The sequence below is a fragment of the Pelodiscus sinensis genome, chromosome 21, assembly GCF_052426305.1.
Source record: "Pelodiscus sinensis isolate ZL-2025 chromosome 21, ASM5242630v1, whole genome shotgun sequence".
Lineage (NCBI taxonomy): Eukaryota > Metazoa > Chordata > Testudines > Trionychidae > Pelodiscus > Pelodiscus sinensis.
Genome location: NC_143072.1, coordinates 19329176 through 19345234, shown reverse-complemented (window position 1 = coordinate 19345234; position 16059 = coordinate 19329176). Strand labels below are relative to the sequence as shown.

The window sequence follows — 16059 nt, the reverse complement described above, 5'->3', positions numbered from 1 at the left end:
CCAGGCCCATTGGTTAACCGGTTACCAGGGTAACCATGCCAGTAAGGGTGATGCTCATACCAGGTAACTAGTTAACCCTTTACATCCCTCTTAGGTTTGCAAAGCCAGACTGGAAATCTTATGAGAGCAGGATCGCTCCTCTCTGCCCCAAGCTGGAACCTGGAAGGGCAGAGTCCAACGACTGGAAGGTGGGGAGTTCAGAATTCGGGGTGGGCACAGGATCAGGGCTTTCCCCATTCTGCGGCTTTTCTAGGAGCTTTGCTGCTCCCTCTTGAAATTGCTGCTAATCTGCAAAATGCCTTCCTCTGTCTATGCCCAGACACAGCCGCAGAGGCACGCTCTAAAATGATTACGGATACGTGCGAGGCGACTGAGCTGCTAGGCAGCTCCCTGAACGCAAAGGCATAGGCAGGCCATGCATATTCATGGCCTCGCTTTCTGTGCCTGCGTGTACCTGCTGGCGGGAGGGGAGGGGGAGTCTGTGAACTTGGACGAAATACATTAAGAGCGAGGCTGTCAGACTTCAAAGATGCCCCGAATTCTGCCTCGCCTTGTTGCTAACGAACTCCCCTTCTTGGATACGGCTCCGTTGCAAATGAATTGGAAACACACACACTCTTACGGCAACAAGGAAGCTGAAATCAGCTCCTGCAGGCAGCCAGGTCGCCATTTCCAAAGCGGAGTACGTTGGGCTGGGCAGCGCAGCGAAGCAGAGGCAGGAGGAGAACGGGTGACCTTCCATGCCTGCCTGCCATAGAGCTGGGACCGGTCAGCACAGCCGTAAAGGGAGATTGATGGCAGGTTTTTATTATTCTCAGTTTTGCAGGGGAAATTCTCCCTTGTTTTTATATAATAGCTTTTCCCTTGGGGACACATGAGAAGCAGAAAACAGTGAGCAAGGTTGGAGCAAGGGATTGGGTTTTTTGATTGTTTTTTTTAAAGTCTAGGTCAGGGGTTCCCAACCTGGGGTACATATACCCCCAGATGGTACGAGAAGCTTGTCAAGGGGGCACGGGGAATATTTGATAAATAACTAGATTATCCTACTTGAAATATTCCAAAAGTAGTAGTGTTAGTGAAAAAAGTTGTGGATTCTAGAGTCTAGCATTTATTTCCTTTCATATTGAATAGGGGGTATGGAAAGGTTTACTAAAAGCCAAGGGAGTATGGGGACCAAACAAAGTTGGGAACCCCTGGTCTAGGTGGATTTTCAAAGCACTTCCTTTCCAGTTTTAAAGACTTTCTGGACTCCCTATTTTCCTGAAATCACACCATACTCCATCCCTCTGGGAGGACATGTGCTCAACTTCCTTTTAAGACATTAGGTTAGGACCCAGTCCTGCAAACCTTGCCGCAGATAGATAGCCGCAAGTGGAGTCAATGAAATGAATTGCAGGAGTAAGGGGCTAGTTACGTGAGTAAAGTATATGACTGTGGGGTGATTGACCTCAAAGGCACACATTAGATTGGCCTTTGAAGAGGCAGTAGGAACAACCTGAAACTTCTCTGCATTCTTCGCCTAAGCATGTGAGCACCCAGGTATTTAGACATGGTCCTTTAAAAGGAATGATGGAAGACACAGGACTGTCCCTACATACATTGCTACTAACTTAGCCTTAGATCATTAGAGCAAAGAATTTTAAAATGCTAATTAATTGGCTACCAGTGAGCTGATTGCCTGCCTCATTTTGTTTGGACAGTGATATCAGCAGAGTCAATTCCTAGGTCCCCCTAGGCTCAATAGCAAAGTTCTGTTGTCCCAAAGGGTAGCACTTCTACATCCCTTGGAGAGGATGGTGCTGCAGTGCTCACTGCCAGAAAAGGTTTTCAGTGGGAGTTTTCTCTTCCTTCATTTCAGCCCCTCAGCTCCAAGCAACCCCCCCAAAAAATCATCTCCTTCTTTTAAACATGTGCAAATTCGCATGCCCCAACTTTCTGATCACTTCAAGTTATGCACAATTACCTCTTTTAGGATCTGATCCCATTCTCACTGAATCCAATGACAAATCCCCCCCAAATGAAATCAGGATCAGACTTCATCAGTTGATCCTGCACCTACTTTTTGTTCCTGGCCTCTGATAGATACTGTATGAAACGTGTTCCCAAGATCCAAATATGTCATGTTCACTGAGCTCCCTCTCCCTGCGGACTCCAATTCTACCACAAAGTAACCAGTTTCTCTGGCGGGATCTATTCTTTGTGGGTGAAATTCATCTGTTTCAGCACCATTTAAACTCCCACTTAAAGCTTAAGGGGTATTCGGTAGCTCTTTTGCACAAGGGTGAGTCTCATCATATAAATCCACACTCATTATTGCTCTTTCTTCCATTATCCAAGATATTCAATTTTCTGATTCTCAAGCATTAAACCCAAGGTTGTAACCACAGGCGTACAAAACATTGCAAGATGGAAAGTTTAAATTCAGGCTAAAAAGCCCAACAGATTTCAGTGATTTCTTTTAAAATTAACAACTATATTTCTATCACTAGACTAAAACTATAACTTGTGCCTAAGGTATTTGCCATTGCCCCTTTAAGAATCCACAGAACGATTCCTCGCAGCACAGCAAACACAAAAAGAATGTTACAGCTAGAATATTGGAAAATCCTGCCCCAAAATAATTCCGCAAATAGCCACATTTTGGAAAAGCAGGTTTTTTTTCCTGCTGTTTTCATATCCCCCTTTTTAAGGGCTCCTGTTCCGCATATAAGGTCACGGATTGGAATATTCATAGACACTGCAAGTTTTGAGATAGTATTATACAAACGTTCCAAGACCTGAATTAAAAAGATACTCATGCACATGATAAGTAAGCATATGCCTAACCCCACTGATGCTGCTGGGAGTGGGACCCTCGATACGATTTGAATTAAGGGCAATTGGGGGGAAAGGGCCCAAGTATTCACCCGGAAACATTTGATTCAAAGAGTCACACCTTTCCAATCAGGGAACAGCAATAATATCAGCTGAGTTCTGTGTCTAATCAAATCAGCCTGCATTTAGAATGCTCGCACCAAACTGTTCAAAACCGAGCTACAGACCAAGGATTATGGGAAGAACAGATTCCCCAAATCACTGAATACACGTGGGCCACTGCAGATAGAGAGGCAGAAGTCAGCTACGTCAGGTGTCCCTTATGCTTTTGTCTGGTTCTAATTATAACACATACATGGGGCAATTCAAAGTCAGGGCTATGTGGAAATTGAACATTTCAGCTTAGTGGGTTTCCTTGTGTTTCCTATGGGCTTTTTTCAAATACTGCACTTGTTCATCTTTTATTTGAAAAAAATGTATAACCCTTTGAGCAATGAGTAGTCCTCTGGGGCACCTTAAGGTATGTCTAGACTACATCCCTCTGTCGCCAGAGGGATGTAAATTAAGACATACCGAAATTGCTAATGAAGCGGGGATTTAAATATCCCGCGCTTCATTAGAATAAAAATGGCCACTGCTTTTTGCCGAAGCGGCAATTTGCCGGCAAAAAGCGGCAGTCTAGATGGGGATCGGTCGACAAGGAAAGCCTTTTCCGACCGATCCCTTATGCCTCGTGCAAGGAGGTTTATAGGATCAGTCGGAAAAAGCTTTCTTTGTTGACCAATCTCCACCTAGACTGCCGCTTTTTGCTGGCAAATTGCCGCCGCGGCAAAAAGCGGCAGCCATTTTTATTCTAATGAAGTGCGGGATATTTAAATCCCCGCTTCATTAGCAATTTCGGTATGTCTAATTTACATCCCTCTGGCGACAGAGGGATGTAGTCTAGATATACCCTTAGAGACTAACATATATATATATATATATATATATATATATATATATATATAAATATATATATAAATAAAATCACGAGCTTTCATGGGAAAAACCTTCTTCCTCAGGCAAGCATCCTATTTTGGTTAGTCTCTAAGGTGCCACAGGACTACTCGTTATTTTTAAAGTTACAGTCTAACACAGCCTCCCCTTCGAAACCTTTGAGCAATGGCACTACCAAGAAGCTATGGTGGTCCCATGGCCAGCTAAATGAGAACATGATGGATGCTCAAGACATGAAATGTGTCTGGAAGAAAATAAACTCTGATTGGAGCATGAAAAAGGGGGATAATTTTATCTCTGCTTCATCTTAATGGTGGATTGAGAACATTTGATACGAAAGTCACTGAGGGAGCATTTTCACGGCACCCTAACCTCAAAATAAGATATGCAATTTGTGCTGCGCAAATTGCAGATCTTATTTTGAATCTTTTTAAAAATAGCTTATTTTGAAATTTGGCGCGTCTACACAGCATCAAATTTCAAAATAATGCATTATTTAGAGCCATTCATTATCCTTTGTGCAACAAGGTTTACCGGGGTGGTGAAATAGCACGCTCATTATTTCGAAAAATATTTTGAAATAACAGACAGCATGTGTAGATGGTATCCTCTGGTATCCCGAAATAACCATGCAGTATTGACGTTCCCTGAGACACTCAAGTCTGATTCAGCAATGCCTTGTATCACATGATTAACTTTAAACCTGTAAATCCATTCCTATGTAGCCAGGCACTTCAGCACATGCTTGACTTTAACCATGTGGCCCTACTGAATCCTGGGTTTAAAGCCAAACATGCGCTTGACTGAACGGAGGTAACAACAGACACATGAAGCCCCAGGAACCGGTTACTTCTCTGCACAGATCTGCATGCTGTGAGAAAGCCAGAAGAAACAAGAATGCCTCGAGCCGAGTACTTACGTCTGAGAATCTCCCTCTGCTTCCGGACGTACCACGTGTAGAGTGCCGCCCGCTTCTGCGTTTTCATGGGTGTTCCCTTGTTGAGGTGCTGCGAGAGGTGAGACTGGTTCAGGCCTGTCACATCCACCACCTCCCTCTGGGGGATGTTGTGCTGTTGCATGTAACCCTTGATCATTTTCGCAGCCCGCCAGGGGTCCTCACTACAGGGGGAAACCAACAGTTAATTGGGACCATGGGAGGTGCCCGGAGTGAGTTCTTTCCAATGACAAAACCTCAGGCTGATTGCTAAGCATCTGTTACTCACAGGTGCAGCATAAGGACTTTGGGGTGAACCCAGAGTCCATTACAGATGGGCACAAAGACCCCACAACAGGATTTCTTCACAACTGCCTAAGCTAGGTAGTGTTACTTAAAAAAAAAAAAAATCACTCTACCTATGACACTCCTCAAAAACAGATCCTATCCTGTTCCCCTGAAAGGGCAGAGTTACCCCTCCCTCAGAAGAGGGCAGGATCAGTCCCTTAATCTGAATCTGATCCTCTGAGATTTGATCTACACATTTACTCCTTCCTTTCTGCCACAGCCCACTTCCAGTCAGAGTAACCTCAGCTGGCTGAGAAGTTACATTTGGTAATGTTGCCCAGCCAGTGGGCTCAGAATCAGGAGTTCTAGGTTCTATTTCCAGTCCCCCCACTGTATAGCCACGCAATTTCCATTTCTGGCTCAGTTTACCCATAGGTAAAAGAAAAAGAATAAAACTTGCTTGCCTCACAGGGACATTGTGAGACTTAATGAAGCCTTTAGAGATCCTTGGATTCATGGTCCAAAAGAAGCATAAAGTAGAAGTAGTAACAGAACTGATCACGCCCCTTGATGGTGTGTGTGCGCATGGAATTCCTTAATGGGAGTTCCCTACAGAAACACAGCGGTGAGAGATTTCTGATTTGGTGACAACTGGATACTTTTCATTTTCCCTAGCCTCTGTTCTATGCTCCTTCAGCTGGCACTGTTGACTCACCCCCAAAAGAACTGAGGATCATTTGGAGCGTCAACAACAGAGAGCATTGCCTTCTTCGAGACCCAGACTGCGGCAGGTGCTTTACAAGTGGCATCCAACAATAGCTGTCTAACAGTAACTATTTTAGCTCGGCATTAATAGTGAAACTCACAACTTACTCCCAAGCCTTCCTGAGATTCTGCTGCCTTCTCCAGCACCTGAGTAAAGAGGCCCAGCTGCCTCACAACTCCGGGCTCTGGCAGACCAAGATGGGGAAGAGCTTGTGAAAGTTTGTTTCAAGTCAGAGCAGATTATTTGGACTTTGGTCCAAAAAGCCCAATTCTGATGATCTTCGGGGCATGTTGCAAAGTTCATAGTGTCTCCCATCCCCCAGTTTTAAAAACCAGAAGGGAGGAAAATGTATAAGGCTGGAAAACTGTCAGAGGGAGAAGGCGATTTGACCTTCTGAGTTCCCTCCATAGAAGGTTATGCTGCATTGTAGTGCTGCACTTTCATTATGGGCGGATAGTCAGCCCTCAATTTTCAATCATTTAGGCATGTGCTTAACCTCATACACATTCAATAGTTCCCTTGCTAGTAGCCAGCTACAGGCAGTGTGTAAAGCAGGGTTGCCTGTTGTCAGCTGTTATGGATTGTGTCACAAATCTTGTGACATTTGTTGGTTTTCCCCCACTTAAATTCTCAGCCCCGGGAGTAAGTGACTATATGACAAATCTCAGGTTTCATTTACAAAAGTTCTATTTCTAGCTCTCATGGTAAGAGAGGAAAGCCCGAAAATGTGAGCCAAATACACCCTAAAGGTGAAGAAAAAAAAACTCAGCAGACAAAAGGTACTATTTTTTTTTGTTTTTACAATCTGATTATTTTTTGAACCACAACTCAAAGATGTTGAATGTTTGGGTTTTGCAGCGCTGCACTTGTATCAATATCTGCAGGCCCAGGATCTGATTTTAATGCACTTTTAAATTATTCCCAGGTCACCTCCAGTGTACGGCCAGTCATCCTTTCGGGAGTGTGTATAGTTCTAAATATATACATTACATGGCAAATACTCTTAAATCTAAGGGTGACTATTGTAAAGACATGACAATAGGGCAAAATGCAATTTCTTTCAATGACTGAAGATCACTGGGTTTATTTTTATAGACAAGGACGCTGAATTAAAAGGAAAGTTCTTTAATGCTGAAAAATGAATTTTGATCATGAGCTTGGTCACAGTTGTGCACTAAAATAATGAGATTGTCTAATAACCATCCAGCTGCATTTTCAGTTCATTTGTTACTTCAGAGCCTTCAGCTTGTCAAGGAAACTACACCGCCCATAGATTTCTTACCATGTGTCCTGAAAACAGCTTGAAAATAAAGTTACTGGTAACTAACATGAAAGTGACTTGGGAAAAATAATGTGATAAGAGAGCACTTCCCCCTCCTTACCCCTCTAAAACAATAAATATTTTATTTAATGATGTCTGGTCTTGCTCAATCCTGCTTTTTCAAAGTACTGAAAATTTCCACTGGTTGTTCTGTATTTGTGCAGCTCCTAGAACAATGGGGCCTTAGTCCATGGCTGGGGCTCCTAGATGCCATGGTCATAAAAATAATAAAAATTCTAACATAAAATAGGAGTTTGCTTGTGGAATGCAGAATCCCATTCAGTACAGTAGACTCAAAATGTAGCATCCTAGCTCTTAATTTTGCTACAGTCGTTAAAGTCCTTCCAAGTATTTTGGTGACTTTTTCAAAAGGAGTATATCAGGGACATTTTCCTACATATTCATTTATTTCCAGGATACACACACACACACACACACACACACACAGTTATTGTTGTTAGGTCACCTAGTCATGAGCAAGGCACTGTACAAACAGAGCAAAGAGGTGGTCCTGGGCTTTGTCCTCAAGGGCTCTGGTTCCATAGATCAATGCCATAGCCTACTAGGTAGGCACTGCCCTCCTCAATAACAAATGGGCGTGCACATTGGAGGGAGGAAAATGTTTCTAGTAAAACAGATTTTGGTTTCTAAGAGTGGGTGACAAACAGTGTCACATTAAATGATACGATTTAAATTATGTTCAAAGTCCTTTTAAATAGAATTGGACCGAGATAACCCCAGACATCAGTGAAATAGAAAGATTCATGTATGGAAATACAGAAAGACTCAAAACATAAATAAAGTGGAATCTCAGAGGGGCAACTGCAATTTACTAACATTAAATGATTTTTCAGAACTTGCTGACTTTGCTCTACATTTTGTACCATCTAATCTGTAAAAAACTTTGAGCAGAGACACTTGGTTCAATCAAACAGTTCCCATAAATTGAGTTACTCATGTGCTTAATTGTAGCAAACACCAGGGATGTGACAGAGATCCAGGTCCAGACTCTCTGGGGAAATCTTCACGCATGTTGCAGAAAACTGGGCTTGCTCCATTCCCCCAGCATAAAAATTGTAGCAGCAAATCTGATTTGTATGATCTGCAAATGGAGCCTATGAAATCAGTGGAGAAAACTTTCAGGACTGGGGCCGTTTGTCAGCCTCTCTCCTACGCGGGCTTTTCTCTTGGTCTTATCGCCCTAATATCTTGGGTGACACCCTCACATGCCATATATTTCATCACCAGAGATGAGACAACCTCACCCCCGCTATATCCCCCAGGAACAGTCACTTGAATTGAAGAATCATAATAATTTGCTTGTCCCCGACTGTGTCTGCATCACTTTCCATGTATAGTTTAGCAAGCGAGTACATTGGCAGGAACATTCCCCTAAGTGGTGAGAGTTAAAAAGCACCCAAGACTTATTTCAGAAGGTGCATCGGGAACTTCACTGCCTCTGCAGCCCGGGTTGGAAGGGTTACACTAATCCAGCCAGTGAACAGAAACAATGCTCCATGACCTGCCTCCAGTCAACTCTAACCACCATAGCTCAAATGTCCAACACCCCAAATGAAATGCTGGCAATACAAACAAGCGAGCGAAGAAACAAACCAACCAACAGAAAACCACCCTTCCTGCCCAGGACCATTCATGGAAAGTATTTTGAATGATGAATACATCAAGGGGGAAAAAATCTCTTAGGAAGAGAAAAATCTGTACAGTCATTTATTCCCTATAGATCATTGTGCAGTTCTGCCTGGCTCTATGCTGTCATCGCCACGGCCCCGAGCTATGGGAAGATGGAGTCCTGAAAGTTCCTATTAGCAAAGCTCAGATGGTGCCGGCTCTCCCCAGTTTATTCCTTTGTTATGGGTCACTTTGCCAGGCCTCTCTCCTAGCATGAAGAAGGTGATCCAGCAGGCCTCTGCCTTGCTTGCAAAGCCACATTAACGTAGCCAGGTTTTTCCCACTCTGCACAGTGATTACAGGGAGGCAGAGATCCAGACATTACTCTGGTCACAGTCTTTACTCTCGACCTGGCTGCTTGTTGTTGGAAATTGAATGGTTGTCTCTCCCCTCCTCCCTGCTTCTCTGGAGGAATCATTTTATTACACACATTTATTTAAAGGTTCTTAAAGAGCTCATAATGTTAACAGTTGGGTTCTATTTGCCAAAGGCGAAGAGCAGTCAAGCTTTTACAGAGAATTACCTATAAAGCAGAGGCTACTGTAAGAGGCAAGAAAGCTTTTTTACTTTCCTGTTACATGGGAAGATGGAAAGCAGGAAGCGACTCTAATACACGTTTTTCTATAAATAGACTTTTCACCCATCGATTGCAAACCGCTTTATGAAAAAGGGCAGCATCACCCGTTCCCATATTACAAAGGGGGAAACACACACAGGACAGGAAATGATTTTGCTCATGGTCACTCAAGAGACCAAAGCCAGGAATATGCACCTGGAGCCCAAGGCCCAAGACCATACTGCTTCCAATCCATGCATGGATTTTCTTCGGATGCAAGTGGTTTCTCTCAGATGATCAATTTCATATATAACTCGATAGTAAAGTTACTAAAATGTCGTTTCTGGAAGTTCATTGATAAGTCAAGATAATTAACAATAATTTGGCTGTGAACACATGCCCCACACCAGCAACCATGCCTACCCGCTAGGTTTCATTGTTGATGTCACATGAAACTTCTTTCCAAGGATTCCCTCACTCTCTCATCCCCCTCCCCTCCATCCTTGAAAACAGGTAAATAAAACTCTACAACATCCTCAGAGAAATATGCCAAGAATTTATACGCCTGGATTATAAAGCAGGCTCTCTACTAGACCATCAATCTAATCTGTATCTCTCTGTACACACACAAGGGCTTAAACGCTCCTAACAGTCACCCCTTACCCTTTTATTTTTAAAGGGACTTCTTTAAACGCCATTGAAAGGCTTCAACCATGCTGTCAGATAAGTAGCCAGGCATTTCTCACATCATCTGCCCGTTATAGGTGGATTTTTGCGCACCTTAGCAGCAGCGTGCATAGAACGAATTCCTGTTGTCTGCATGGAACACTCACATGTCCCTCCTTGCAGGAGTCATTCAACAGTCATTATTACTATTAGTATTTACTGAGAATAGCCCCAGCCATGTGCTGGGCACTGTCCCAAATGTCAAGGACAATCGCTGCACCATAGAGCTCACAATGTGAGGATGGACAAGGAGGCGAAAGACAAGGGACGTCAAACAGCAAAAGGCAATTTATAGCTAGCTAAGCCACAGTCACTGTAAGCTGCCTGGAAGAAGTGGGTCTTTACGAGGATTTAAAATGTGGACAGTGTAGGAGCCTAGCAGATGTGGCTGCACTATTCATAGAATCACAGAACAACTAGAACTGGAAGGGACCTCAAGAGGTCAGTCCCCTGCTGACACGGCAGCAGATAGGCATCTATCCAACCTGCTCTTAAATATCTCCAGTGATGGCAATTCCACAACCTTCCTAGGCAATTTATTCCAGTGCGCAACCGCCCTGACAGTTAGAGGAAGTTTTTCCTCATGTCCAACCTAAACCTCCACTGCTGCAATTTAAACCCACTGCTTCTTCTCCTTGGCCTCTGAGAATAGGACAACAATTCTTCTCCCTCCTTCTTGTAACACCCTTTTAGGTCCTTGAAAGCTGCTATCATGTCCCCCCTCAGTCTTCTCTTTTCCAAACTCAACAAACCCAATTCTCTCCGTCTCCCCTCTCTTCAAAAGGGGCCACACAGAAGACAGCATGAGGGGATTATGCCAGAAACGATTCTTTTCTGACCAGAGGCGGCAGGGTGACTATACAGCACCTTCGGCGAAATCCCAGGTCAGACGAACAACAGCAGGGACGGACTGAGTACTACAGAGTAATTGAAATGGTTTCCTGTTCTTATGTCCCAGCTCCTTCTCCAAGTATATATGCAAGGCCACTCTGAGTCAGAGTCAGTCCATCTAGCCTAGTATTCTGGCTTCCAACCACAGCTGGGGCCAGATGCTTCCAAGGCCCTGGATAGATCAGAGCAGTTTATCAAGGGATCCATCCCGTCTTCCAGTCCCAGGTTTTGGTGATCAGAGGATTAGGGACACCCAGAGCATGGGGCTGCATTCCTGGCCATTGATGGACCTGTCCTCAGTGTTCTTAAATTCCGTTTTGAACTCACTTACAATTACTCTTCATAACAGCCCTGGGCCTGTATTCCACAGGTGGATCGTGCGTGTGAAGAAACACTGCCTTTTGTTTGTTTTAAACCGCCTGCCTATCAAATTCATTGGGTGAGGCCTGGTTCCTGTGGGATGGGAAGGGGCAAGCCATGCTTCCTTATTCATGTCCTCCACATTGCTCAGGACTGCAGATACCTCCATTATGTCCCCGGCCCCTGCCTTTCGGAGTCTCTTTCCCAAACGGACCAGCCTCAGTCTTTTAATGTCTCCTGACATGGACGTTGTTCCGTGCTCATACACCTCTTTGTGGCCCTTCCCTGTACTTTCCCCATTTCTGACATAGCTTTGTTTAAGATGAGGCGACCAGACCTGCAAGCAGTATCCAAGGTGTGAGGTACCACAGATTTGTTCACTGGCAGCGTGATATTTACTGTTATGTATCCTTTTCCTAATGGCTCCTCACATTCTGTTGGTTGGCTTTCTTACTGCCAACGGTTACATTCAATTACATTATGACCCGTTACAGAGCGGCTCTGCTATATTCACTTCTTGGACCAGAACTCTGTGCATCACTCAGGACTATAAATCAAGAATTGCCTCTCCCCTCTTGGGTTCCTGCACTGGCTGCTTCAAGGAGAAGTCATCTATGGTGTCTAGAAATAGACATTTTCTTTCTGCATCCCTTCCTTGGTAATTTTGTCCTCTCGTATTACCCGTCCCAGCAATTAGCATCATTCAACCAAGTTTCTGTGATACCAATTATACCAATCACCTCATCTTCCCCCAGCTTCCATGCATATGCAAACACTTACAAACGTGTCAATATTTAGTTGTCTGCCTCCATGTGATGTAATTGAATGGGACTCTTTGTATGGCAGTTTCTCTTCAGTTCCAACCTGCAGTTTATCATGTTCAGTCCTCTCCTCTTTTCTGGGCTATAAAACCTCTCCTTTAGTAAGTCCTTAGCTAAGGGCTCCAGTAGAACAATGTGCTTCTCTACACCCTGTGGGCTTTCCCCCAGCCCTTGGTTTAGAAACTCTGATTTTATATGCCAGCCATCTAGTTCTGTTTTGGTTTAGGTGGAATCCATCCTCCCTGGATAGACTCCTTTTCTAACAGATTCCTCAGTTCCTAATAAATTTCAGTCTCTTCTCTCAACGCACCATCCTCTCATCCACATGTCAAGACCCTGCAAATTCTGCCTGCATATTTCAGAGCATGCTACTATGGAGGTCCTGGATTTTAAACTCTTCCATAGGTCTTGGCGACCAAATGGAGGCTTTCTCCTGCATTTTCCTAGGTCACTGGTACCTACATGACCATGACAACAAAGGCCCCACTTAGGGCAAACAGGAAGCCCTTTTTGCAAAAGCCTCCTCAGGGATCTGATCTCCTTTGCACCAGAGGCAGACTTTGAACTGAAAGAGCAAAATACAGCCCAGAGTTTTTATCCACCTGTAATGGGGTTACACAGGTGTCACAAACGGGGGTGTTGGAATGCAGACCTTCCTCTACTTTGGAAGAGGAGGCAGGCTAAGAGACAGGCATGATGAGCAGCTGAGAGGAGTGGGGGGTGGACAGTAATGCATCTGGCCTCTGCATCTAGAGCACAGAGAGAAAACGAGGAAGAACTCACCAAGGCAAGTGGAGGTGGGTAGTGTATATCTAGGTGGAAACCACTGGGAACAGGACAGGGAAATGTTCTGCCCTGACTCCAACCCAGTGTCTGTGCTGAGGAAGTTTTAAGGGAGGGGACTAAACTAATCAGCCTTCTCCCCCATCAGCCGTTTGCCCCCTCGGAGGTGCAGATTGTATAGAGTCTGCAGATGACACACGGGGCACAAAAAAGGGACTGGACCCCCTGCAAACTATCACCCAGAAATGCACAACAAGGCGGGGCAGACACACTCTGGGTAGTTGCTGGAGGTTTGGGGAGGGCTGGCAGTTTGTTTCCCCAGGAGCTCTGTTGGTGGGAGGCCAGTCCCTGTCTGATGCTGCATGGGTAAGGTGATACTGGCTGCTCCTGGAGGAGCCCGAACATTGACATTGGGGTAAATAAAGGCACAGGCAGTAGGCCTGGGTACCCCACTTGGGCCTCCCTGCATTTCACACCTGTGCCCTCCCACCACCACCCTTCAGAGGCGGGGGCAGGTGGCACTGGCATCAGAGGGACCAGCGCTCGCCCACCCCGACAGCCCTCTGGCTTGTGCCAAGGCTACCCAGCTGAGAGGGGACTATTGTCTGGGGGGAAGCCCCCCACCCCAGGCAGCCTGCCCCATGGCTTTGAGGGGACACTGCTCAAACTGCCTCCATCCCCATAGTCAAGGGGCAGTTCCTGCCCCAGCTGTCACCCAGCTGGTACCAGACCCTCTCCCACCTTCCTTGGCAGCCCCGCCCGAGCCCCCAACTCCCGTGTATTGATTGAAGTGAAGGCCAAAACGAAAGAGGAAAAAATCCGCCAGCGCCTGGGGGTTTCCTCTGCCCCCCCCCCTCGCTGGTTTGCAGCTTCGCCAATGAATAACCCGCCTCTCTTCGCAGCCCCAGCGCATCTTTGGGTTGATGATTTATAGAAATAAATTAATACCTCCCCCTCCACGTGCTGCCGGTTGTGGCGCGTCCCGGGCATGGAGACTGGGCCCTAGGGTGCTGGTAACGCCTGGGCCAGACCTCCGCTGGCTTTGAGCCAAAGCGGGTTTAATCCTCCCCCCGTTCAACTCTTCCCGCACGGCGGAAAGAAACATGATCCGAATCGCGGGAGAGAGAAAATTCGAATCGCGACAGAGAGAGAGAATTGATCCGAATCGCGGTACACAGAGAGAATTCGAATCACGGCGCGGAGAGAGAAATTCGAATCGCGTCGGAGAGAGAATTGATTCTAATCGCGATACAGAGAGAGAATTCGAATTGCCGCGGCTCCGCCAGACGCTGCGGCTGCCGCAGGACCGTGGAAACCTTCCCCTGGCGGGTGCCCACTTCGCCTCGTTGACAACGGTCCAGACCCAAAACACCCACTAAAATCCCTCTCGCCAGCGCCAAGCGAGCTGTTCCTTGCAGTTCACTCTGGCTCTTTGAGCGGATATTTGCGAGAGCCAAGGGGCGTGAATCAGGAATCAAACCGGAGTCAAAGTTACCACCGGCCTGGAAAAGCATTTTCTCGGCTAGCTTCCCAACTGAGAACCAGCCGCTTTCGGCTACAGACTTTTTAAATACCCGGTCTACTCAGAACGCCCGGGCTAGGGGTTCAGAAGTGGCCAGGCGGGGTTAGTTGGTATTTTGCTAAAGAGGAGAAATAAGGAAGGCCGCGGAGAATTAGTAACTAGCCCCTTGTCAGGGCAACAGAGCTCGGGCAGGAGTGTGTCCGGCGTCCCCTGGCTAGCGGGCACGGAATCGACTCACACCGCGAAGCGTTTAGACCCTTAAGAGCCCACTTGTTACTCCGGATTAGCCACAGCCCCCGTTTCGCTCGAAAGTGCGCAGAGCTGGGTTTTGATTTTCAACCCGCCGTCAGCTCTGCCCCGCGCAGCGGCCGCAGGAGACAGCGGCCCTTTCCCGGCTGGGGGTTGTTTACACTGTTTAAAAATCTACTTTTAAAAGAGTCCAAATCTCAAAGAGCGCCAAGTCTTTGTTCTGGGCTATTTTCCTTCTGGGAAAAACAAAGCAGAAAGTTTCGAGGGAGGCGCAGCCGGGACACAAGAGCAGGACTTCATCACAACCCCTCAATCCGAATTGCTCGTTTACACGTGCCGCTCTGGGCCCGGGCCTGGGTTCGAGGAGCGCGGCCAGACACCGATTCCTAATCACCTGCTGGGGCGGGGGGACAGGGCAGATTCCCAGGGCCTGGGACTAATAATGCAAGGGCGCTCCGCTGCGGGGCGAGCCAGGACCCACCTGGGCCTCTGGGGGGTAGCACGGGGAGCCCCGCGGTTACCTGATCATCCGATCCACCTCGGCTCTCTGCTCCACCGCCTCCTCCGTGTTGAGCGCCTGCAGCTCCCGCAGGATCTGCGGGGTGTCAAAATCGTCCCCGTCCTCGGAGCCCTCGTCCCCGGACAGCTTGCCCTTGCTGTGGCCGTTGGTGAGGGTGTGGAAGACGGGCTTGCCCTCCGCCTCCGCCCCGCTGCCCGGGGACAGGGGCAGGCTCTCCAGCTTGACCCCGAAGCTGGTGGCGGGCCCCATGTCGTCCAGGGCTTGGAGCAAAGTCTCCTTGGTCACGCCGGAGCTGAGCAGAGCGCTGAGAAGTTCCTGCTGCAGGGAGCTGAGCTTGGACACCATTTTCCCCGGAGGGGAGCGAGAGAGAGGAGGGGAGGGGGATAGGGGTGGGGTGGGGGGGGAGGGAAGGCAGGTGAAAAACACCCCAAAGTCTTGGCCTCCCCCCGTGAGCTTCAGACACCTGCGCCTCCTCCGGGCCCCGGTGGATCTCCTTGGAGAGGGCTCCGGAGACCTCTACCTTGCCATGATCGCCTCCATTAGGCAATATAAGATATGCAAATCAGTGGGAAGGGAGAGTCAGTCCTGCAGGATGCAAATGGGAAGGGGGGGGGGGGAGTGGGTAAAAAGTTGGGGGGGAGAGAAGAGGAGCAGCCTCTCTGGGCCTGACTGGATCCATTGTGTTGACACGGGCGGGTGAAACCCTTTTTATTGGTTCTGGTTTTATCAGCCAAACTTTAGCTGAACTTTGGACTTGTTGGGCGAGGAGGCAGCCTCCAAGTGCAACCGCGCCGGGGGGTTTGGAGGCCGCGAGGAGGCATTT

The 16059-nt window shown here is 47.0% G+C and overlaps 1 protein-coding gene across 3 annotated transcripts in view; it reads right to left on the bottom strand.

Annotated features, from left to right (window-relative positions):
• HNF1B (HNF1 homeobox B) overlaps nt 1-15842 on the bottom strand; it is a 67072-nt gene extending 51230 nt beyond the window's left edge. For 2 of the 3 annotated variants that reach the window (XM_006138617.5, XM_006138619.5), the window contains exons 1-2: nt 15238-15839; nt 4730-4929 (exon numbers count right to left, since the gene is read on the bottom strand). In XM_006138617.5, the coding sequence (XP_006138679.3) occupies nt 4730-4929; nt 15238-15581 (544 nt within the window). In that variant the 5' untranslated portion in view covers nt 15582-15839. Of the gene's footprint in view, nt 1-4729; nt 4930-15237 lie in introns of all 3 variants that reach the window. The other variant, XM_006138618.5, reaches the window with a different exon arrangement.
• Nucleotides 15843-16059: the final 217 nt, after the last annotated feature.